This window comes from Microchirus variegatus, assembly GCF_963457635.1.
Source record: "Microchirus variegatus genome assembly, chromosome: 18".
Lineage (NCBI taxonomy): Eukaryota > Metazoa > Chordata > Actinopteri > Pleuronectiformes > Soleidae > Microchirus > Microchirus variegatus.
In genome coordinates this window covers 12894646-12921211 of record NC_139819.1, presented here as the reverse complement: position 1 = coordinate 12921211, position 26566 = coordinate 12894646, and the positions used below count along the sequence as shown (strand labels likewise).

The 26566-nt window shown below is 40.5% G+C and overlaps 1 protein-coding gene across 1 annotated transcript; it reads right to left on the bottom strand.

Annotated features, from left to right (window-relative positions):
* Positions 1-546: 546 nt before the first annotated feature.
* On the bottom strand, positions 547-26566 carry cspg4ba (chondroitin sulfate proteoglycan 4ba; the record flags this gene model as incomplete). The annotated part of the gene is made up of 10 exons (XM_083905195.1): positions 547-2878; positions 3458-3641; positions 4191-4363; positions 7663-7794; positions 10699-10897; positions 14119-14295; positions 14964-15437; positions 15871-19443; positions 21288-21451; positions 26476-26566. The coding sequence occupies 10 exons, from the start codon at positions 26564-26566 to the stop codon at positions 819-821; spliced, it is 7227 nt and encodes a 2408-aa protein (XP_083761321.1). The 3' UTR covers positions 547-818.

Genomic DNA, 26566 nt, shown 5'->3' with positions numbered 1-26566 from the left:
CCAGTGCTTCATTAAAGAGAACTCAAAGGTCTCTCGACTCCGATTAATGTATTGCAAAGAACTTTGAAGAACCAATTTATTAAGCTACAAATAAATCTCATTTTGGCCCAGCAGGGGCAGAACAATTTAAAAACAAATGAAAAGTCATAGACTGCATTTTATATTATAATAAACACTCACAAAGGTCATCTTCCTTGGCTAGTTGTGTGCTACTTTGTTTTGAGTGATAATTTGTCATAATTATTACAGAAACAATGACTAATGTAGCCTTAAATTAAAAAGATTAAACTGGTACTAATTAATTATGGCCCACTTTAACCCTTCTGCTACCATCCTTTTGGCATGCATACTTCTGGCGATCTATCCAGGGCGTGACCCTGCCTTTCGCCCTTTGTCAGCTGAGATTGGCACAGCGCCCCCTCACGACCCTCATGTGGAGGATAAATCGGTAGAAAATGGATGGATGGATACCGGAAAGCAGAAAAATAAAGCTTTGAGCCCATATGCTTGTCATTACGGTAGCCCTCAGGACTTCCGCAGAACGACCGGCCAATCACAGACAGTCAGCTTCTCAGTACCGTAATTCCTCAAAGGTTCAATAACAGATATTGAAAGTTATCTTGGAAAAAAAGGGCAGAAGCACTCACTCACTGGACATTTTTTTGACAATTCTACAGCCATAAAATCTAAATAAATCCAGACGGCTTGATTATCATCATGGTCATAAGAGGGTAAAGTACACAACCACAGTTTTAATGTTGTGTGATCAAAACCTGTAACAGTTAACCTCCAAAACATGTAGCTTGTTTTGTGTAAGATCACACCCAATACTGATTCTTCTGAAGAGTTGGCGTGGCGGTCCTAATAATTTGGGAAGATGCTGCAGGGGAGCCATTGCTCCAAGAACTCAAGTACATGTCTGAATCAACGGTGTTATAGCCCGAGCCGTGGTTTGTAATCAGTAATCGATCGAGAACAGGACTGCTGGGGCAGCTGGGGTTCAATGGAGTAATAGTCACCATGGGAACTGCTGTGCTCCTCTGGGTTTGGCCTTGGTAGAACTCGCCGTCTGGAGGACCAGGGAAAGGCGGCTCCTTTGGTGCAGCAGTGCTCATCTTCCTTTGCCTGTGATGCCGTAGATAGACAACCAGGACGACAAAGATGATTACGAGTAGCAGCAGGGCCAACAGTGGCAGGATCACCAAGAGCGGATTTGAGGTCTTCTGAGGGTAGGACTCTACACGGACTGGGGTGTTCCTTAAGGGGAAATCCTCTGCTCCACGTGTGGTTTTGCCAACAGTTGTACTGTAAATGCTTGTTCTATTGGAGTTTCCCCAGCGGTTGCGTCCCTTGAACTTTTGCTGGTTTTTGCTTGTTTGTTGGGTGGACAGGAAAGCTGTAGACAGGACTGGACTGGCAGTACCATTTCTGGAAGTGTGGATTGGTGTATGGGGGACATACGACGTGGTAGGGACAGGACTTTTTGTGGTAGGAAAAAGTACTGGATCATAGGGCAAAACAGTAAAGTGCAACTCCCCGTTAGCAGGTTGAATGTTATCAGCTTTCAGTAGAAACACCAGCGAGTCATTAAGCTCTTGAACTCCGGTCATGTTGGCATTCAGCTCCAAGGCTACTTTGCCCTGTAACACATCCTGAAAGGTGAAAGATTCAGCTTGTCCTGCTTTTGTGGACATTTTATGCTTCATATGAACCACCTTCCCGTACTTAGGATGGGCAATAATTTCAAAGACAGGGTCACTATTGCTGATGGTAGCTAGTGCAGAAGCATTAAGAAAGCTAGTGCTGAGTTCGACAGGAATCCCATTGGGAATCCTCAAACCTTCGCCCATGTGGATTAAAGGCGTGACGGTTATGTTGCAAACTTGGTCGGTCAGATTTGCTTCTGAAGTAAAGGCGGTGAACTCAAAGCTGTCTTCTGCAGATGACAGGGAGATCATATGGTAGGACAACCTTCCGCTCTGTAGATCTTCCTGTTCGAACTGTGTAACCGCTTGGTTTTCCATCAGAATTTTGCCAAAGTTTGGAGGCCTTGTAATGTGGTAGTGAATCGAGATGTTTTTCCCATTGGTAACAGCAGCGAGATTGTCCCGGGTTAATAACACTGAAGTCTTTCCTTGCTCTAGTGTCAATCCGGTGGAGTTGACCAGAGAAATGGTGATTTCTGTCACTTCGAGGTTGAATAGTTTATATATTGGTTTATGATGACCATCTGTGACACTAAAATAGAAAACCCCAGAGGCAGAACTTCCATCATGGATGAAATAGACGCTTCCGTTATTGATTTGGCCTTGAGTGAAGGCCACTATTGACTCGTTCAAACGTCCTTCAAGAGCGAGGTAACCATTGTTTGGTTTGCTGATCACAGAAAACTTAATATCATCAGGAGGATTGTCCAGGTCTTCAACTTTGAGATTCTCAGGCCAGAGGGCAACTGTATCTCCCTGCACCACCATCAGCCTCGGAGCTTTGGTTTTCAGCAAAGGTGGCTGATCATTCACAGGCGTGACTGTGATATTAAAACGCTCCTCAACAAATTCATCGTCCTCTTGAGGACGCTGCGCTGTTTTGCCCTTGGGGTTTAGCCACGCACTGAAGACAAATGAATCATGTGTCGTCTCTGAGTTGTCATGCTTGTAGGTGATTCCATATTTGTTTATAATGAACTGGGAAAAGTTTGGTTTCTCCTTGGTGAGGTTCCTTTCACCCACCACGATGACACCATGCTGAGGCAGAGATGTCACCTGAAACCAGACCTCATAGGCACTCCTTTGAGGCATCGGCAGCTTGGACATCAGGTTAGTGGCGTCAAGATTAGACTCATCAATGATGACGTTGTCTCCTTCTGTTACTGTCGCACCTATTCCCAAGAAAATACAAAAGTAGTTGTGATTTAGTTTCATATCTTTGGGGCCAGGTCATACTGTGTTCTGCATTTACAGAGTGGCTTGGCATTCCAATAGATGGAAATTTAGCCTTCTACACATGTGCTCAATCCCAAAATTTGGTGGCGCAAATTTCTCACCAGGAGTTTGCCTTTATTTGCATTTATTTAATTTATTAAATGTATTTATTATTCATTTAAGTGCGGATTGAGGGCACAAGCAGATTTTCTCATTTAAGACCCTAGCATACTTCTATGCACGGTGCACACTGGATCACGCAAAGACCGCGTTGGGTGTGTGTGGACAGCGCATGCACAAACGTAGCTGGTAGCTGGAGTGCAAGCCCCGTTCTGTGGACATGTGGACACTGAAAGTATGACCCAGCCCTTTGTAATAAATAAATCAATACAAACTAAAGCCAGTCTGGTGTATAAACCAATGCATCAGTGTGGTTCTAAGAACAACAATGTAAGCATTGCTGTTCTGAGTGTTTACAGCGTTGATAACATATAGCTCAAATACTGTAGAGGAGCATAATGAATTCATGTTCATACCTGTGTTTGCCAGCAGCACTGTGTTGTGTTCAGGTCCAGTATTCTCGTAGGAAATGTCTACTTTGAAGGTCTGGCTGTCGAGAGAAGCAGGTGGTGATGCTACAGAGAACGTCATGGTGTCCATGGCTTCCCAGCCCACGGACTCAATGGGGGTTTGAATGTACACGACCTCTTTCCGATCCACCTGAAGTACAGAAACACCAACGATAAAAGCACATTCCTGCAACAGCAGCAGATTGGCACATTTCTTAAATGCTTCAATCAACTGTATGAACAGCTCAGACACCTCAGTAATTTTTTATTCATTTGAATCTGCATTGCTCAGCATTAAATAAAGGACATAAATAAAGCATCACACATGTCAGACACTCATGAGAAATACCTACTTGCATGAAAGCCTTTCATGTAATACCACTCAGTACACACATCTCAGTCAATATCTCAAATAATGAGGAAGCAAAATATTTATTATTCAATTTATTATTCATACAGTGGAAACCTGGAAACTTCCCAGAGAATGGAAGAAGCCTGATATTTAATCGTGCTTTGGTTTCTCTAACCCCCTGTTGTTGTTTTTTATTTTATTTTAAAGAGATTTGTGTTTTGTCCGAAACGAAAGCAATCTGGTATCTTGGTTGTGTCCTCATCAAGTACTGTAGTTTCTACAAAGTTTCCATCAGTAGTTGGCTTAGTGATTAAAGCATTGTACTGTTACCTCCAGGTGGTCACTCACCATATCTTGTGTGAAAGTGGCGATGTCTACCGTTGAATTATCAGGCTGCTTCATCACCAGCCGCCCCAGTTTAGGATGCCGAACCACATTGTACGTGATGGTGCGACTGGAGGTGTTGCTGATGTCGTTGGTCACCGCTTGTAAACTTTCATTTGTGATGAGCGCTGAAGAGCCTGTGGGAAAGACACGAGATTGATATGAAAAAATGCGGGAACAAACGTCTTGGATAATTCATAGTGGAACTGTGTCTGTCAAGAAAAAAGCTGAGAAGGGACGTTTTACATCATTTGACTCAAAAAGAGAGTGGAATATATAGGGTGAGTGTCCTTTGATGCATGAAATTTGAGACATTTTACACGAGGGAAAAACACAAGCATGATAATAGGGCCTCACTGAAGAGAGATTATTTTCCTTGTGAGATGGATTAACATGGATTCCCATAGTCCTGTTGCCAGTGTGAAGACTGTGTGACAGTTTAAAAAAGATGGACAGCATCGATAGATTGAAAAAGCAGTGAAAGTACAGTGAAATTCATTATATTCATGAAGTGCATGGTAGACAAGGGTTTATTGTCTACCATGCACTAAACAGATTTTTCTACATTGTCAGTTACAGTGTACACATACATCTTATTGACAGCGATGTATCTCACTGCTGCATGCTAAAACGTTTATTGGCCCAGAACTACCTGGTTGTTACAGGCCAGTGAGCACAGAGACACCTACAAAACAGTTCACTCTAATGTGCCTAGTCAGGTCACAGACAGGGTTGATAAAGCAAAAGACAAGGCTGATAAAAACCTAATGGATTTATTTTATGACGTGTGAATGGTCCATGGATGCAGCATTTGACCAGAGCAGGTAAAACTTTGTCCTCTTGCCTGGTCCTTGAGGCACAGTCACACCCAATGAATCTAGCGCATTGTGACGTCCAAATGAGCTCGAAAGTCAACATCTCGTGTTTTATCGCCTATACTTAGACTGAGGAGGACCACAGTATTTTCACACTTTGGCGACTGATAGGACCTCCAGAGTCCCAGATATAAGGATTTAAATGATAAAAAAGTTGATTTTGCATAATATGTCCCCTTTAACACCTGCATTGACAAGACTCATTTATTCACACCACCCTGTAAAAACATGGGTTAAGGAGTTTGAGACAAACTCCTTAAGGCCCATCTTTACGAAACTGTAAAGATGCAGATCTTACTGCCGGCTGTTTGAAAAGTAAACAAACACTTAATGAATCAGATGCACATGTTCATGTAGGCCCAGAGTGTACGCACACCCTGGGCCTACATGAATATGTGCATCTGATTCATTAAGTGTTTGTTTACTTTTCAAACAGCCGGCAGTAAGATCTGCATCTTTACAGTTTCGCTCAGCGGCTTGACTCACGATGGCACACACACCCTGCACTCGCTGTTTTCCCATTGGATCTGCACTCGTCTTACAACATGGCCTGTATCAATACATTACATTGTCTTGTATTCATATTTTGGCCATGGAAAAAGTAACAATATACAAGTAGATTAGGTGGATTTAAAACTGCAGTGGTTAGATTTTTACTGGAAACAATGTTTGATACATTCAAATCAAATTCAAATGAGTTCATACAATGCTTATAAACCCTGAACACCTGTCTGTCTGGACTTTAGCTTATTTTAACCATAAAAGGCCCGGAAAATGTCCTGTGAGTTAAGTGCTTTTGCCAATTTTTCCAGAATATCTGGCAGTTATTTACAATGTTAAAATGTTAAATTAGTGTGTTAACCATCCATCCTTCATCTACCGCTTTATCCTCCACCAGAGGGTCGCGGGGGGTGCTGTGCCTATCTCAGCTGACATTGGGCGATAGGTGGGGTACACCCTGGACAGTTCGCCAGTCCATCGCAGGGCCACATATAGAGACAAACAACCATTCACTCACACTCTCACGCCTACGGTCAATTTAGAGTGACTAATTTACATAATCCCCATATCGCATGTTTTTGGACTGCGGGAGGAAGCCGGAGAAAACCCATGCACACACAGGGAGAACATGCAAACTCCTTGCAGAAAGGCCCTTGTTCTGAAATTGTTCCAAACGGGGCTTGATATGAAAGATGAAACATACAAATAATGCTGAAAACAATATCATCAACAACAACTTAAACAAAACCCTGAAAAGTTATGCAGTGCAGCTTTAAGAAGAGCCTGAATGAACACAGGTTTTCCTCAATGTGGCATATGCAACCATTTAGTGAGACGTTTGAGGATTTTGCGAGGAAGTAGAAAAACATTCATCTCCCCTCCACAGTGTGAAAGGTTTTCATTCCACCCCTCACCCCATCAGATCCCTTCATTGTCAGATAACCCCCCCCCCCTCCTCCTCTCCCTGCCCTGCCTGGCACAAAGCACAAACAGCGCTGCCTCAGACAGACAGTGGCACAGCTTTTCAAGTCCACTCTCACCCTGTGGCTGAGAAGCTCAGCAGAGCATGCCAGTTGGCAATTTGCTGTCCACACAATATCCTTTCCCACTAAGTCACAAACCAGACAAGTGGAGGAAAAAGCTTCAGATGTGTTCGTAGATACAAACCACAGCTAGACTATTCTTAAACTCCTCGGTGTTAATGTTGTATTTCCAAAACATCACCAGTCTGGTATTCAGGTAATGGAATGAGTTGGATGTTGGAAAAGGACTTGAGGAATTCCAGGCAGAGGAAGTAGGGCTTGAATATTCAGTACATAAAAGGTGTCTTGGACACACACACATGCACACACTCTTCAGCTGAAAATTAAACAAAGAAAAAGAGGAAACCAATTTCTCGCTTAAGCTTAATAATAGGTCTGTTTAACAAGAGTTTTTGTCAGTTGATGAGAGAGATACACAAAGATCAGCTGCTGCTTCACCGCCTTTGAGGGAGCAGTTTATAGTTTCTTTCAGTTATTTAAGCAGCCTGACACAGTACAAGTATGTGACAATACTGCAGTATATAAAATACTAACTGAAAGACCAAATGTGTGTTAATATGCAACTGAAAATAGTCCTCCCCTTTTACTTACTGCAGTTTGAATAATATATTTATATCTATTTTCATCCATTTTTTTAAATAGTTGGAATGTATTTTAGAAAATGGCAAAAATGTGTTATTTTTAGAATAACTCCAGGCTTATCCTTCAAAGACTTATGCCGCTTTTCCACAACATATGCATATATGCGACATACACAAACTAGTGACTTGTAGATGTTTTCAATGTACTGAATCAGTTCATTAAAAAGGTTTGTTCACAGAATCGTTCAGTACTTCCTTCATGACCGGAGCACAGACTCCGTCTGACACAGTCACTGATCTGAAATACAGCGGCAGTGGTTGTGATGCATCTCGTCATGTTAAATATTGAGATTTTAGATCTGTGCTAAATGTTTTCAGTATTTTTAAGTCGAGTCAAGCTGGGACCATGTAGTGGAAAAGTGCCATCGTGATTTACCTGGAAAGACCTTGAGTGGACGGTTTTTCTCTAGATTGAGTACTAAGGCTCTGGCCGTGATGCTGAAGATCTGCCTGGGGGTGAAATTCACTCCATCGTTGACTTGAAAGTTGAAACCTCCAGACATGGCACCTGAAAAACAAACAAACCAAAAACAAATACATGAGAATCTCTTTGTTTGTACTTCATGGTGAGCGAATGAACAAATCGGCTGCGCCTGTTTTCTACAGAATAAAAGTAAGTGATCAGCAGTCCTGATAATGGTCCTGAGGAAAACTGCAAAGCAAGCTCAACATTATTATTCTAAGTCAATAAGTGACAACTCATTTAAAATAATTTGTCGAACTCCGTGTAGACGTGTGTGTACATTGGAAGAAAGGGAAACTCTTCAGCATAAAGGTTTGGGTGTAAACCTTTCATACCATTATTACAACAGTGTCAGTTGTGCAAGTACAGGCAATGAGAACAGATATGAATCAGAGGAGTCAGCGGAAAATGACCTGAGACTGTCGACAGATCTTATCTACCATTTCATAGTTTAAGGTAATATCATGTCCAACTTGGCTACCAGCACTCCAGTCTGTCTCAACTAAGACTGGGTTTAAGGGAGAAATAAATGTGGTTCATACTCAACTTTATCTGCACAATCCAATAAAATCAGAAGATTGATCTTTTAAGATAAGTCTTATAAATGCACACTGACACATTGACTCGACGGTCCTCTTGCATGAGAAGCAAAATCATGGTGGAAGCTGCTCCACCAGAGGCACTAGACAGTGTAAAGGCAGATGAACTATTACGACAGCGAAGAGCTGGACAAAAGCCCATCCACCCACTATCTAAACTGCTGATCCTCCAAGTGTCACAGAGGGAGTTGGAGCCAATAACAGCTGAAGTTAGGAGGGAGACAGGGTACAACATGCATTCACTAGACTATCACAGGACTAACATAGAGAGACAAACAAACACAGTTTGCATGTGCACGTATCTTGTGTAAAAGTCAAACATTGGAGTCAAACCTGTGTCGATCACACTAAAATACAAAGCTTTAACCACTAAGCGAACTCCTGAAGCTGGTGCTGACACGGGTTCAACTCGAGTGCTCAATGAAAACAAGGAAAAACATGCGAGGACCAAATCCTGATGAGAAACCAAAGGAATGTGATGCTGAGTAAGCACGCATGTAACACTATACTGATGTGAACACTCTTTTTAGTATGTGACCTGGCCCTTAAGGTCAATTCAGTGTCCCCTGTTAACCTTAAGCCTAATGATGATATGCACATTAAAGGAAAGGAGAAGTGCAGTGGGGTAAAAGTCTGATCTGAATTAAACCCCAGGCCCCAAGACATTTGTGTTCAAGTTAATGCAACAGTATCTACAATCTTACATCAAAGAACCAACACATATTTAATGATATACAGTAGTCCCCTCTGGTTCTTTCTCAATCTCTTTGGATTATACAGTGTGTATTTGTTGTGTGTCCCAGCCTCTGATTTGCAGCAGTGGCGTTTCTGAGGTTATGAGTGATGTTTAGATTAGGTATGTTTTGTTTTTTTGTTAGTTTTTTTAAAACACTGGCGGTCTAGTGATCTGATTTTAAGTTGTTGGTTATCATATACTGAACACATGCATGTGTACATGGTGAATATATTGAACTCGTTTGCCTGTTCTGGGTTGTTGACTTGACACGCAGCAGTCACTGTGCTGAATCCTTCAAATGTAAGAAATAACTAATTGGCACTTGGCAATCATGTCAGATAATAAGTATACTCATGTAACGTTTCATTGTACAAATGATGCCATTATTTCTCCAAGACTATTTTTCACGTCAGAGTAAAATGTAATGAAACTGAATTGTAACCAAATTAAAATGGAAATCAAATTGGGACAAAGTGAATTGGAATGAATTCATATCAGGTGAATAGTCTCATCTGAAAGCAACATTATGCAGTACAGCATTACTCTATAACTTTCTCTGCCTGATTCTAAATCTTTCTTTAAGTCATACACTACTCACAGTGTTTGGGTCTGCTCAACACACTGACACAGGAGAGGTTCAGTGTGCAGAGTGGGAATGAAAGAGGCACCATTCAATGGTCAGTGACCCATCAAAATTATTTTAAAGTTGTTACTTTAAGCACTTTAGGTAAGTGTTGCTTTAAAAAAGCAAAAAAGATTCAGTGTGTGTGGTGGGGGGGGTCCCACATTAAATTAAAACATTCACACTTGTGTTTTTAATGATGTCTAATCCCCTGAAACACCAAAATATTGTGTTTTCTTTACCTTAAATCTTTATATTTTATGCCAAATCCACCAACACTTAATTTAAAAGCCCACTAAACTTACTAAACACTTGGTTTTTTTTCTGACTCAAGGTCACTGTAGGTTCTCCTACGCACATGAGAGAGGAGGACGAGGAGTGAAGCTACGTCATATTACACACTGCTCCTTTAATAAATGTTCAGTATCAATGTTTCAATTCAGACCTTGATAGAAACTCAGTTTTGCTGTAGACAGACATGATTCATGAACAGGGCAAACCAAAGGAATCATCAACAACAGCAGCATCTAGTGGATAAATGAGGAACAACAATAATATGTATACTTTAAAAACACAGGTAAATTACATTTGGTAATAAATCTGTATCATGTTAGGTTATTTTTCTTTTCTAGTTTTTAACACATATTATGGTATAGCAGCTGCTCAATTACGTCAAACATTCCTGTGGAATGACATCATGTAAGTGCTGAATTTTAGCCCAGCATCATTTTTTTGCATTGACTTATTTTTCTTTAATATCAATCACGAAAATAGCAGAGGAATGTTACATTTTGACAGCACTATTACAGGTTTTTTGGTGTCTGTCGATGTCTTTTGCTATAAATTGTACTCATTTTAAACGTTACAGCTTATTTATGTCTCCTGCTCCACTAGTTTCCTCCTGTGTATTTTATTTGGCAGAGATTTTAAACTGAATGCCCTCATGTTACCCCTCCCATTAATCCAGTTGTTGAGAGACAAACACAGTTTACCTTTGTGCACAAACAGCAGTTGTCCTTGGTCTATGTGCTCCTGGGTGAAGTTGAGCACGGCCTTCATGGGGGCACTCTTCAGTGCCAGGTGTCCATTGCTCGGTGGGGTCACCATGAAGTGGACCTCCTGTGGTGGACTGTCCAGGTCCTGCACTTTCAGATCCTCTGGCCTGATCTCCGTTACTGAGGACACCCAAACCTGGGCAGATGGACGTGGGAAACAGGTATTTTTAAAATTTGCTCCAACATTAATGAACATATCAACTTATGAAGTCTGGAAGATACAGTACATTTATCATTTTGTATATTTTATTCAGAATTTATTATAAAAGCACCTCAGGAGCAGCTATTTTAGCACCTACTCTCAGCAGCACATATATAATACAAAAGAAAAGCATGTAAAAAGCCAGCAGAAAGAACCGATCTGTCCTTGTCATTTATCACAACAGTCCATGTTTCTTCGCCGTCTTTTCCCAATCTTTATCCACTAGATCAGAACTACTATGAAAAAATATTCTCCGAGGTGCTTTAAGATGGTGAGACAAGACACTAACTCAAGTCACATTTCAACTAAATTATGAATAAATGTCAATATTTAGATTGGTTGGAGGACATTGCATTGTCCAGTGAACCATACAAACTCCAGAAGAGTACAGACAGTCATCCATATTGATTTATTTTAGTAGGTGACACAAAGAGACACAAGATAAGAAGTGGATGACTGTGAGATCTCACCATTCACACACTGTTAGCTTCACAGTATTTATACTCGATAGCTTCTCACTACGACTCTGTGAAAATGAATGTGAGAAATGTCTCTGGTGTAGAACTGCACTTCACAGAGTGAAATGAGGCGAGTACAACTACATAAAAAAAAATGTGTTGCAAACACTGCAAGATGAGAATGGATGCAACTAAATACTTGCTGAAAAACGAGTCAAAACAAAAACAATAGGCCATGAGTAGGTCTGTCTGTGATGTTAAAGTTAGAGTCCGTAAATCAGCAGACAGTAATTTAATGATGTAGATTTTTGGTCATACCGCTCAGCACTAAACAGACTAAACTTTAACAAATTACAACGGATTCATCCCACCCACTCATTTCGGCTCTATTGTCAAATTCTGCCCTCAAAATCCAAAAAGATGGAATCTGTGGTGGAGATTGGAAATTCTTCCTTGCTAATTCAGATAAAGATAAAGAGGGGGAAAACTGTAAAGACTGCTTGTGTTCTATGAGAGCTGAGGCAGGGAGTGATAATAATTAAAGCATTGGGTATTGGAAGGGCTACAAACACAAGCGTTATTTATTGATAAATAACATGCTGGTGGAGAGGATTTAAGTGTTTCAGAAAGAAAGAATAAACTCCAGCTTCTAGGGCTTCACAGACTCATGGGTCACTTTTTCAATTATCACCTCTTAACCACACCACAACAGACCCACACCATGTCTGCCCACATGAACACTTGCCCCACATGAGAGCATGAGTATTATCCAAAGCGGTCAATGACTACACTTCCAAGAACAAACAGGAAGTCACAGCAGGATCGGTCTGACAATCAGCATCATCATCATCAGCTATTTCCCCAGACTCAAAGGAGGGACACATGATCAATTTGCACCAACAGAGTGAAAATCAATCTCTCAGAAGTAACAGGGCAATCATCTGCTCGACGGCAGACAGTTAAGTTTAAATAAAACATACCTCACGACACTTACTGTTTATCTTTGATCTACTATTTCTGGGAGACTTTGCCAATGTATGTTTTCTGAGGTGATTGATGGGCCTTTTCTCTCATGTTGTATGCTCTAAAAGCCTCTCTCTTGTTGTCTGGTCATGAGTGATAAATAATCATGACAAACTGAGAATGTGACCATATTACTCACAGCTTAATGAGAAACCTCAGTGAATTTCAGGTAAACCTGCTGACATTATGACGACACTATTTATTGACATCTGGTGCGCAAACAGCTAAAATATTTGTCAGTCCAGCTCTCAGTTTTTAAGAATATTTCATGTTTGTTGGCGTAATGCTAAGATTATTTTAAATAATTAAAAATAACTCTTGTGTGTGTAATGTTGGTGCATTTTGAATTAAATTAATGATTTGCATAGTTAAGACAAACATTCTCTTCTCTAGTGTAATTAAAGGGATTCTTCTTCAACATATATACACAATAACCTCTATGATACACTGACAAATGCAATCTGATTTCTGTACTTTAAAACTATTAACTCACAGCTGTTTTTAATAAGAAAAACACAAACAAAACTGTCATTTTAAGAGCTTCCTTCCTTGGAAGAAAACCGTCCACACCCTAAGCACCAGCATGATGTGCAGTAGCAGAGAGCCACCTTGTGGACACTGAGAATACAGAAAACCTGACCTTCAATGTAACATGAAACGTCATATAATAATGAGATATGGTCACATTTGGAGACCTAAAATTCCAAAAAACTGAATTTAAAGTATTTCGTTTGTGTTTCTGAACTGAACTTGTACTTGTTCATGTCCTTCACTGCAGTAAATTGTCGTCGCTCGTCAAATCTGCAGGATTCAAAAAGGAATTTGAGGCATTTGGGGCAAAGCAACACACAACAATAGAGGCTCATACTTCAACCCCTCTTTCCACCTGGACTTCTCCCAACTGGAGCCGCTAAAGCTGATAGACTGCAAGTCAGCACTACTGAGTGAACATAATACACATGACAACATCAGTCTAATTTACTGTTCACATATTTTACATGTTACACTGTATAAAAGCAAAAATGTCTCTTAAGATTGGTGTGGTAAAAGCATTTTTAGGATAAGATAGTGAGGGGAGTTCTGATGCATTGCAGTAATAATTGAATTCCGGTCATACACTCACAGTGTATCCTATTTACAGACTATGACATTATGCCATTCAACACTATGATGCTCTGGAATGGATTGAATCCAAGTATCACATTCCCAGCAAGAAGATCATAGGTTTGTTTAATGCCCGAGGGTTGATTTATATTCATTTTAATTTCTTTGTTATTCTTATTCAACATAGAAACCAAAGCCAACAATCCTTTTAATCTCTTTCCATTTCAAAAACAAATTTCCAGTCAACACAGACTAAAATATACAATAGCAACTCATTAAAAAGCAGCAATATATTTTAGTGGTACAATAATTAGTTCTAAATTTGACATGTCAACACGACACATGTTGCAGGCACTTTCGATACAGACTGCATTTCAAAGGATGTGTGGTCTGTGCTGCCCGCCACCCTGGACCCTCCTCCACATAGCAAACATACTTTCCCTCATGCAGCCAGCCAGCTAGGGCAACTTGCAAGAATGTCCACATGAAAAGCATCTGACGGTAAGCTATGGTGCCACAGTACAGGGAAAAAAAAGTCAAGAGTTTAAATATAGAGCAGTGCAGACTCACCCTGAGGACCCTGTTGGCTGTAATAACAGGAGGCTCGTCATTGACAGCTGTAACCTGGATGTACACGGTCTGTGCTGCACTCTGCTTCCTCAGACCTGAGTCATTGGCCACCACAGTGAAGTTGTCAGCCAAGGTTTCGCTGCTGTCGTGTACGTAGTAAATAAATTCATGTTCAACCTGGTGGGGAGATCGTTGAAAGATTTATTTAATATGCAGGAAAAACAAGTCAACATGTCAGACTTCAGTTTCTATATTCCTACGTACTTGAGAGTTGAGACACTATGCGGTACAAAGTCAAGGCATGAAATACACAGATTTAGAATATATTTTTAACAAAAGATATTCTTGCTTTGTCAAATTTCTGAAATTAAAGCAGGAATATGAAAAGTATAACAATAATCAGGATCTTGGGATTCTGGATGACTTAGGGTAAAACTTAAAATGCAGTGTGTGACATTTAGGAGCATTTGTTGGCAGAAATTCAATACACTCCCCATAAGTAAGTTTGTGTTAGTGTACGAGTGTAACATATTAAAATAAAAAGAATATGGCTTTCCTGGTACTTTTAGTAAGGGTCTTGCTTTACAGAGGTTGCCATCAGACAAGCTGAAGACAAAAAAAGATCCTTTCTGGTATTCAAAGTAGCTCCCTAATGCACTTGGGAAAGGGAGGGGTTGAGAATTAAACTTATAATATGGCATCAACATCATAAAACCTATAGAGAACATGATCTTGTACTCTCTAGTGTTAGTTACAGCAATTACATTTTTTATTGCTTCACTAAATCAAATGATTTATTCATCAATAAAAGTGCAGTTTTAAGTGTGTGTGAAAGGATGTCTCACCTGCCTCCTGGTGAAAGAGGTTATAGACACACCAGGATGTCTGGAGTGTTCAATGTGACCATGCTGTGGGGGCTCGGACAAAGTATACAGGAAGTTGATTCCTGAAAAGTGTTGGTTGGTGACTCGTAGCACGTCCTCCGTCAATGCCTTGGAGGCGCCCTCATTCATTGTGAAATTTGAGACCTGAAGTGGTATGAGACGTGGGATGATGTCAACAGACATCCTGATGTTGCCGACATCAGTGACCCCGTTGGTGGCATCGAGGATAAAGGTGTCGTTGACTTTGTTGGGCTCCGCCTGCATGTACTGAATGTTCCCACTGTTGATGTCCTCTTGGTTAAATGTCTTCACAGGAGAATGTTTGGTTCCGATGTAGTGATTCTCCACTTCAACAAATCTCCGGAGAAAACCATAAGAGGGGGCTACCTTGACTGTGAATACAATCTCAGATGGCAGGTTGTCCTCGTGAGTGACCTACAAACAAACAAAAACATCGACGGTGGTTAAATTTAGAATATTCCCTGTGTCACCAGAGTGAAGTTTTCATTTTACTGAAAATGCAACAAGGCATCACTGCAAAACGAAAAGAAAAGCTGGTCGACTCTCAATTTTTTAACATTTTCAGCAGCTTTAAAACACAGGACAGTATAATAATATTTTCTGTTGATAGTGTGTATCAAACATCTTTTACGTTACCAAAACGACATAGAAGAGGATGTCCTTAACCTGAAACATTTCTAATGAAACATGGTGCTGAAATAAGTATATCATTATGCTGGTTTAAAATTAGTTGTTAAATGTAATGCTAATAGATATATACAAAAACTTGACTGCGTTACAGTGATAACAGAAAGATCTGAACCAAAAATTGCATTAGCATTACTCACATAACACTCTTGAAACTCACCTCAAGTTTACTTTCATCAATCTTCACCGGTTTTCCCTCTTCTACCAGTAACGGGTTGTGATGCAGCACAATGGGCGGCCTCTGATGACTTTCCAGGTAAACTTTCACATTGATGGTCACCCTAAGTTGTAAACCTTTAGCCTTCGCTGTTAAGTTGAAATAGTCTGCCAGATGCTTGCTGTCGTTGTGTCGATAGGAGATGAGTCCGTTCTTTAAGTCAGACTGTGTGAACAACATCACTTTTGTGTCACGGAGATAAAGTCCTCCATACTTTGGAGCCTCATCCATCTTGAACAGTACCTCTTGGTCATCTCTAATGTCCAGATTCGATATGACACTAAAATTACTGGTGGACAGGGTGACAGACTGGCCTTTCTGAACCAGTAAACCAGTGTTGTTCTCAGCCTTTAAGAAAGGGTCGTGTGCGCTGATGTCCAAAAGGCTCGATACAAAATGTTTTCCATCCGAAACAAAGAGAACAAATCTGCCAGTGCTCACACCTTTATGAATGAACAACACCCGCTTTTCTTGCAGATCCTGCTGTCGAAACTGGAACAGGCGATGGGTTGTATCATTAACCAGAACTAGGTCTCCCAGTGGGATTCCACGGCGAGTGTAAATCAACTGACTGTCATCAAAATCCGAGTCTTCATCATGATAAAGCAAATCCTCTGCAGTGAGCAACCTCTGCCCATCTCGCACGACATGAAAAACTTTATCAATAACACGTACAGGCTTTCGATCATTGACTAGATTAATAGATATGTTAAATGTCCCTTCTTTAGAGCCAATTTCATCCTCTGCAATAGAAGATTTGAACCCTTGGCTTATGGAGGCAATGAAAGTAAAGCCATCTTGAGTTGTTTCACTATCATCATGTACGTACATTATCCTTTCCTCTAATATGTCCTGATTACTAAAGGTTAAGATGTTGTCATAGCTAGCATTGGAATTTGACTGGCTGATTCGGGCAAGCTTTCCATGACTGGGGCCGTTTATGACTGTGTAGTACAAATCTTTTGCGCTCAGAGTTTCTGCAAACAAAGCATCTTTCGTGATAAGTTTACTTTCTCCCTCGAGAAGTGAGAGTCCATCATTTCTCATAAACACACTGTTGACATCGGCTTTAATAGAAAACTGGAAATCGTAATTTTGAGACTGAGCGTGTTTGGAAACCAGCTGAAATTTGAACCTGTCACTTGTATCTTCGAAAGGCCTATCAACTAGCTCGTAATGAACTTTATGATCTGTAACGTCCCTTTGGCTAAACGTTGAGTTCTTACTCAAGGTTGTGGTGTCAAGCAGCAGCTTCCCTTTCTTTGGAGTGGTGAGAACCCGAAAATAAAGGTCATCCTCTGAAAGGACCACACCTTCCGCTGTGGCATAAATATGCTCTGAGTCCAGCGTTACTTTTCTAACTTTATCTAAGTCTATCATAATATTCTTCACGAGATGGTACTTCACCCATTTCACAGAAATTGAGAAGAGTATTTCAGTAGTCGCTCTTGCAGCCACATTAACTTTGCACTTGAAGTAATCAGTGGCATTGGATGTCTGGATATCTTGAAAAGTGCTGACATACCTCAGGCGCTCTTTTTCTAACAGCCTTTGGGAAAATGAGTCAGTAGGCCTCCATTCACCACTTGAGTGAAGCCTATGAAGTTCTCCATACTGAGGGGGTTCAATGATATCATACCGGATGTCAACCATTTGTTTCATAGCATTGGTTTGCACTCCTAGATTATTTGAACTAATTATAACGGCCTCTCCTTGAATGACCTCAAGACCTGTGTTGTTGGCAATCTTATACTCCAGTGCTACAGCCATGACCCTGAGAACCACAGTGTTGCTGACCCTTTCCCCATCGCTAACTCTGAGAACTATCCTTGAGTTTCTAACTCCTTTGTGTACATAGCACACCCTCAGATCCTCCAAGTCTGAATATGAGAATGAGGTCACTGCTTTGCCAGGTTTGTTTTCCATTTCCAAATATCCTGCGTCGGCATTCAGGTTCCCAAGCACAGAGAAGACAAGGTTGTCATTGCTGCTATCAATGTCTGATGCCTTCAAAACATCTGTGGTGAGGCGTTTCTTTGAGTTCTCCAACAGGACAAAGAGGTTTCCTTCAGGGAGACTCAACTCAGGTGCATCATTGGTTGGTGTCACAGTAATATTATAACGGTGCAATTTGTTGTCCTTCAGATAATCAGGAACTTGCTTTCTACTGCTAGAATAAATAGAAAACATAAAAAAATCATCCGGTTCCTCGGAGCCTCCATGGATATACATCACTCGTCCATGCCAAAGGTCCAACATGCTGAAGGTGTTCTCTTCCTGGTCTTGATCCACATCAAGCCTCATCTGTCCACGTATTGGTTGCTCTCCAATTCGAAACATAATCTGAGACTGTCGAATGCCAAGCTTCTTGAAGTCCAGGAGGATCTTAATGTGTTTGGCATCGAGAGACGCTCGACCACCTTCGTGCACCACAAGGTTCTTGAGCTGCACAAAATTGGAGCCATACCTGCTGTCCAAACCCCTTGCGAGGGTAGACATGTGAAATGATGGCGTTGGTGTCACCAAGTAAAAAAGGGGTCCCGGAGCAACTGTTGGGCTCACTGTGGTTGATGGTTCTGGTTCTTTCTCTGGCTCACAACCTACTGAGATATCCTTGGTGACCAAAGCATTAGAGAGACCTATCTTCATTCCACTAACCTCAATGTTCTTCAAACAACCTTTGAAGGAACCTCCTCTGACACGCTTTCCAGACACAGAGACAAGTCCAACCTTCCTGGCTTCTGATCTGGTGCTGTCATCTATACCTCCAATAAAAAGATAACCTTTGAGCTGAATCCCTTTTGAACGAAAGTTGATGCTACTTTTTACCAGCTCTCCATCAACGGTTAGCTCAAGGCTTTTGGAACTGAAATGCAACTTGATAGAGTGCCATTTCTTATCATTGATGAAGGTGAGAGAACGAAGTTCAATTTTGGTTCCAGCTTTCCCAACAAAGGCCACTGGCAAACCTTCCTGAATCTCCAAAGCCACAAAGTCCCCCTCTCTGGCTGAACTGTACAAAACAATCCCCTCTTTGGCTGATGTGTGCACAACACACTCAAATACTGCTTCCTGTTGGGTATTCCAGGATGGAAGAGAAATGTAAGCCCTAGAGCTGAAGAAGCTGATAGGGTCCTCTTCAGTGGCAAAGAATTGGGGACTGCAACCTAAAGATACCTCGTGGACATTCTTAAATCCAGCATATGGCCTCAGTGATGACAGCAAGTCATGCTCATTGAAGACCACATCCTCCATGCAGCCTCGGAAGCCAATCAGGTCTCTGGGAAGATAGGTTCTGTCGAGGCCCCCTGAACCTCCAACATAGAGACCATCCAAGATGTTGAGATTATGTTGGGAGCCTGGCATCTTTACCCTTGTGTGAGAATTCTTGTCTACAGTCAGGGTGATGTTGCGCTGCACATGGTGGACCTCCACAGAGTGCCAGGCCAGATCGTTGAGCTGGGTTCCTTGGTCAGATTGTAACACATGCTCCCCAGATCCAAGGTCCAGTTTCAGCTAAAATTAGAAACAAAACACCTCAATTAAAAAATATGATATAATATAAAAAAAATAGAGGTAAATGTACACATAGATATCAGGAGCAATTAGTGTTAAGTTACAGTTTATTCAATTACCTGTATCACCATACTAGCTATTTGAATTTTCCCAAAACAATAGTGATTGTTAGTGTATTTTTGTTAGCCACACAGTGGCATGGCTCTAGGAAGTGGCAGTGTTGGGTCTACTGATCAAATCAGTGGTTGTAGGGCATTGGTATCTTAACAGTCAATTAATTTTGACAAAATGTCTCAATTAACAATTGCAGATTGTCTTTAAATTTTGTACCTGTTTCTTTGCACAGACGATAAAGCCCAATGAATAGTAGACATACATTAGCACTTTGCTTAAACCAATTTTAAGGCCTCACAGAGCTACATACATGGCTGCAGACTTTCAAATGAAAGTTTGGATGTGTTAAGTATGTTTACAAATGACTATATTGTTTTTCAGGTGAAATAAGTATCAATAATTATTGTCTAAACACATCTAAGGAGAATATTATTAACTCTATACAGACACCACTGACATCTGTAAAGGAAAGACAGTACTTATGCATTCCATTAAGTCACCTAGTGTTACAACAGTGAGTCCCGTCAGTAATTTAAAGCAGGAAGAGCATTATTATCTCTGAGCCTTCAGTTATGCCCACAGAGCATCATGTCACCATCTCAAAACAATGCTGTATTTAGATGACATGCTTGTCATGGCTTGTTGCCGAGTCCCTGCTATTCATTCAAAGCTTTTTCACGGAGCAACGCTGATGTCTGACTCACACAGAACGAGACCCCAAGCCCGAGGAAAACTTGTGTGGGTGAACAAAAAGAAAGAAAGAAATGTTCGGTGACCTGTGGCAGTTCAAAGAACAGGGGCAAGCGTTTCAGTCCTTGTGCTCAACAAATATGACAATGCTACACAGTTGTCAGTTTGATTAAAAACCCTGTTCTCTAATGCAAACAGAAAAAGATTTCCTGAGCCTCTCGAGCAAAAGCTACATTACAATGCACACATTCACACTTTGATTTTTCTGCATAAAATCCTTCCTTTCTTATTAAGATCATCCAGCAAGACTTATGCTGTGGGCTAAAAATAGCCACAAACATATTAAATATATATTATACATTAACAGCTATAAACATGGTGGAAATATAAACATTGGGCTATGTATTGTATCGTCAGATACTGATAATACATTACAAATGTGCCTGACTGAATGTGAGAAATCTAGAAACACTCCAATAATTTTGCTCATCTGCTTTTCTTTGCTTCAGGTCATAAATTGTGTTTCTTTTTGATTTTGGGTCATTGGTTAGACAAAACAAGATAATCCAAACATGTGGTTAGTGATATTAAAATAAGATTCTTCTAGTGTACACTTTTTTTTTTTACATTAGGGTCCTTGGCATTTAAACCCTTTTTTTCTCCTTCTTCTACTATTGCTAGTTGGATAAATTATGCCATGTAATTGGACACTGCAAAACTGCATTTTGCACATTTGTTGAAAGTTTGAGTTGAGTTATCATTTTTATGAAAAAGCAATAGAAAGTTATTCAACACCCACACCACCACCAGCAGCTCACACCACCTTGTCTGCTTGAGTTACTGTGCTGAGAGACTGACACTGTCAGCTGCGATGGAACTATAGCTCAAGGTCCAGGTCTGTGTGTCTACTGTGAGCTCGTATCAGGTCGAGCACACACATCTGCATCAGCGGCTCGCATGTGTGCCCGTGCACGTGTGCATTCATGTATGCTCTCGCTGAAACACATATGCTTATGTGCTGGGGCCATGGATGTACCCACCTGGAGGCAACCGGCATGGAGCTCTAGTAGGAGGTGGTGGGTCTGGCTGGCAGCAAGGAACAACAGGCCATTGGTGCTGGACGTTCGGAAGCGGATGCGTAGCGTGTTATGGTTGGACGACTCGGATGCCTTGAGGTGAACAAAGCCGTCCCCGTAGAAGGAAGCTGCAAAAAGAGACATTGGAGAGAGATAGTTTTTTTATATATATATATAACACAGAGAGAGAACTACAGGGAAAGTTATATGGTCTAATGTGGCGTTCACAGCCTTTTTGTGGGTTGGCAAATCGTCTTTTTGCATCATAGTCATTCAAATCAAGTGAAGAATGTGGAAGCATTGGAAGATAAACTTCAGCAGTGGTGACAACGGTAAACACAGAGCAAGTCAAGTCAAGCATTGTGGTCTTAATGAAGCCAACATTTGACATTTAGATAAAATTATCACTGTGGCTGTTCTTCACAAGTGGAGAAGAGCGAGTGATAATATCTTTCTCTCTCAAACACACACACACAAATTACACCCCCCCCCCCCCCCCCGACTTAAAGAATGCTTGTAAGACTCTTTATGTGCTCAGCTTAGCCTTCCTGGTGGCCTAGGTTTGTTTGTACTTTTCCCCTCAACTATAATGGTTTACATGCATTCAAGTGCAGTGTAAGTATAATTACGACTGTAAAAGCTTTACCTATAGTATAATGACCACGTTGAGCATGAAACTAAACTCCTGCACCAGAATTGCAGGTTTGTGTCTCAGGTTGTTTGTGGCTTTAGGAGAAAGTTGCTCATATACTGTTCAAAAGTATGATGATGAAATATATCTGAACTTTAAAAAGTCATTTGACAATAATGGCACAGCCCCAGCATCAAAACTAAGGTAGTGGATGTGGCTCAGGAAGCCAGACACGTTTGGGCCTGTCCCGCTCTGACAGGAACCATCAACCTGAACATGAAAGGCTCTGACGTCCTCACATTGTCTATAGCTCCATGTTCCAGAAACGGCTTGGCAGACGGACCCAGCTGTTTCTCCTACCTCACCCCCCCTGCCATTTTGAATCACCCTGTAATCTGGAATAACATACTCTGAAGATTTCTCATCTGAGCCTCTGTGCCCAGGCACGACCAGTTCAGTTTATTATGAGTGCCCAGAATCCCAGAGCCTAATCAAAGGTTAACAACAGACATCCTTTTCTCGAGTATATGACCTGGGGGCAAGAGCAGCTCACTGCTAATGGGCCACAGTGATTGACGTGGTGAAGCTACAGAGTAATCGAGCTGATGCATTTGTTAGTCTCCATTAAAAGAGTTAATGAACTAATGACTCAATTGCTTAATCAAACACAAGCTGCATGGACAGTTAAAGCAGTAAAGCATGTAAAGTGACACTTCAGTCATATCAATGTGCAGTTATCTATCAGAAGCTGGCATACATGTCACGGAATATCAACCTCAAACTCCTTTTGAGTTTGTTTTAGCTGACAAAACAAAGCAGAAAACTCACTAAAAAGATCAACAGAATAATAAATGACACAGATGTAATAATTTCAGACTAAATTACTCATTTATGACACTGAAAATATCAGATCTAAACTCGGTAAGTAATGTGTTTATTTACTTATAAATTATATACTACACTAATTTCAAAAGGAAATAATTCAAAGGTTTTATTTAAACAAGTCAGTTTTATGAGTGTGTAAAGTGTCAGGCTGCATTCTCATTGATCTTCATTTGAAATTTTCTGTAGTCCTGTAATTATGAATATCTCTTTTATAACCAAGCAAAATTGGTATGCAAACTGAAAAATCTATATTGAATCAAATCAGACATCGAATTCAGGAATTCAGTAGCACTACCCAGAGCTTCTGTGGATCATAACAAATGCAGCCAACAAATCTAATTCCTGTGTGTGTTGTATTAAATTAATTATCATCATCTATCCAGTGCATCATTATTAATAATTATTTGTGTGTGAAGCTTACTTAATGTTCTGCTAAAAAAATATATTTTTTTTTTAAATGGTCCATAGGGACACAATTATTATTTTTTTTATCCTTATTCTGACCCCAACTCGGATTGAATTTGTTGTCCCTTCTCATTTATACACCATGTTCATTCATCTGACTGGCTCTGTGTACAGAACAGGAAGGAAGCATTTCCAAAACTAGCCATGAGGAAAGCAACATCTCCTGATGAAATCACAGGGATGGACATGCATGCTCAATTGTATTTCGGTGGTGTCGCCAAACATGGCGCTCATGTCGTGACTGAGCGTCGTGTTTTATTTGTTTTTTGTTGATTATAAGAGACTGGATTCTTAGAAAGATGGCAGTATCATGGTAGAAAGAATATTTGTTGCCGTTTTCATCTGCAGACATGGTTATGTTTTGGGGTTGTGTAGATGAAAGAGCACAGTAGACCTGAAGAAAGCAATGCCCCACACATAAACATACCAGTGAGGACTTAAAAGAGTGGTCCTTTAGAGGCAGAAAGAGGCTGTTTGAAGGTTGTTCTATAATCTTTGTGTCTGCAGGGGCACTTTCTGTACAGCTGCGACATTTCTTTTGGGAGACTTTACAAATCGCTTGCTCCAAGAACAAAGCCACACTGACCTTTTAGTGAACACCTTACAGTTAATTTGAGGGGCACGACCAGCACTTGTCACTGCCTGTGTGCTCAGTTCATACAACTAACTGGAGATGCAACTTGACTGAATTGTCTCTTTGTGTGTTCTTGTGTTTTGCAGCCTGTCATAGCACTCTGTTGCTGTTAGGAAACGCCTGGCTGAGATGTGGATCTTTTAGCAAAGACTTTTTTTACAAGGTGGAGTGAACACGCAGAGGATGTACACATTCAAGGATGTGATGCACTGGAGGTATAGCAACTGTCTATATTGTAGTTATAGGCTGACTGTGAGTCACAGAGATATAATTCCACATTGTCCTCAAGCGGACAGTGCAGAGGAACACTGACTATAGATGACACATACTCACACTCAAATCAACCTAATGAAAGTCCACACAGATGTAAATAATTTACATCTGAAGCTGAGCAAAAAAAAAAATATATTTTTCCCTTAGGTCCTGAAGCACAACAGTGACTGTCCATATCCTCGAATTCATTTAAGTGTGCCATTGTCACAGTCAGATAGTTCTTCCAGTGCAGTGGGCATCACAGACCCATCTCCGCTGCTGCCCCTGATAAGGTAAGAGTGCTGTGGGTGCGTTCACTATACTCATATTGTGTCTGTGTGTGCACCCTGCATGCACAAAACAACAAAATAATATAAATACTAGCCACAACTATATAGTTTATTGTGCATTTTAAAAGAAACATAAAATAAGTTCATTCTCGTCATTATAAATGTCTTTGAAAATTAGCAGAATGTTAAAAGTTATGCAATCTTGGCATCTTCCCCAAGACATTTATCTCTTTCCATAAACCTTCTATTCAATGTAAGTCTGAAATAACCTCAATGTCTCATTCATGAGAAATCAAAGGCCCGATACATTATATGAGGTTAATCTCCTTTTTTAATCCAGGATATGAGTGCATCATCTAAAGCTTTTACACACCATTTTTGTACTCTGAACGGTGCTGTGTATAGACTTTCTATATGACTAACTTAGATTCATATAGTATATATAGTATACTTTATTTACCCAGGAAAGACAAGTCTAATTGAGATTAAAATCTATTTTTCAAGAGAGACCTGGCTTAAACATTGTATCATCAAAACCGACAATACAGAAAACAACCACAACAACGCAAACAAACAGGTCACTAATGGCGTGTTTCCACCGAGGGGAATGGAATTCGGTATGGTACGATAGGTATTTTTTTTGCTTTTCAATTGGGACTAATACCAAAACAACTGGCCCCAACTGTTCCATTTTTCGGTACCCTTCCCTTGGGGTACCAGAGTAATAGGCTACAGTACCGTACTGTACCAAACTGAACTGCGCCATGATGGAAACGCTCCATCATTAAAAGTCAATTAGAGCAGCTACATCCATCAAGATAACACTTTTCTCTGTCCCTTAATAGACAACCAGTAAAGGAACCAGTAAACAGTGCCCGTGATTTTGATTTATTAGCGTGACATCAACTCCTGCACTTTAAATGCCAAGCAAACTTTATACACACATTGTTGTTATTATTGTTACATTATTGTTATTGTTTGTAACCTGTCTCCTAAATCTCTAATATTTACTATGAGGTGTGCTGCTGACCTCTTCAGTCAGGTCACCCTTGGAAAAGAAATGTCAATCTCAGTGGGTTGTACCTGGTTAAATAAAGATTAAACAAAAATAAATAATATAATTATTTTATGAATGTTGCACCTCTTTATGTTTAGTGATTACATTTCCCAGAGACCAGATGTTAGTTTTGCTTATCTTTACTAGTAAAAAGTGTTTACTAAAATATATAATATACAATTGATTGGTAAACAAAAACCTAAATATGAAATAATACAGGTCCCCAAGATGGATCCTTGAGGCACACCCATTGGACAAATGAATAAACACTCCATTCAAAGAGTGATTACTCTTTTATCAGGGGCTCGAACGTTCTACATTTTTCCATGACAATGTTGGGAGGGGTTTGTTCATGTCACAAAGTGTGCAAGACGCAAACACCTCTATTGAAAGATACTCTAATTCACATGTATATTTAAAAATAAACACTTGGAGCTGTTGCTGAAATAAAATGTGACTGCAGCCAAAACACCCAACGGCCAGCCAGGCTGCCCACATCCACATTTAACCCTGCTGCACTGCAGCTTCTACAGTTTAAGACCTGTGAAGAGTCACAGCAATTCAACAGCACGCACAGGAATCATTTAATAATAATCCTCAGGAAAGTGACACTAAGCCTGCTTTTAACACACACACACACACACACGTACACGCACGCTGCTGCAGAAATAGAGCTGTAACTCACATATGAATGAAATACGAGTCAGGAAAAAATGTTAATGATTATGTTGGAGTTGTTCTAACCTGGAAATGTCGAGTTACCTTCAGGACATACACCGTGTTACCTCACTGAACTACATCAACTGGAGGAAACCCGTCAAAATGAGCCGGCGGTCGTAACAGTGACAAAGTCGAGTCATTGAACGCAGCACATAAACTTCGTCGTTTGTGTTCGTTTTCATTGATAAAAAAAAAATGTGGGGAAATTAAAGTGTTACCTCCCGACGCCAGCTCGACCACGAGCGACCACCAGAGGAGACCGACTATACACAACTTCCTCCGGGTGTTTGTCTCCACAGAAGAGTCCAT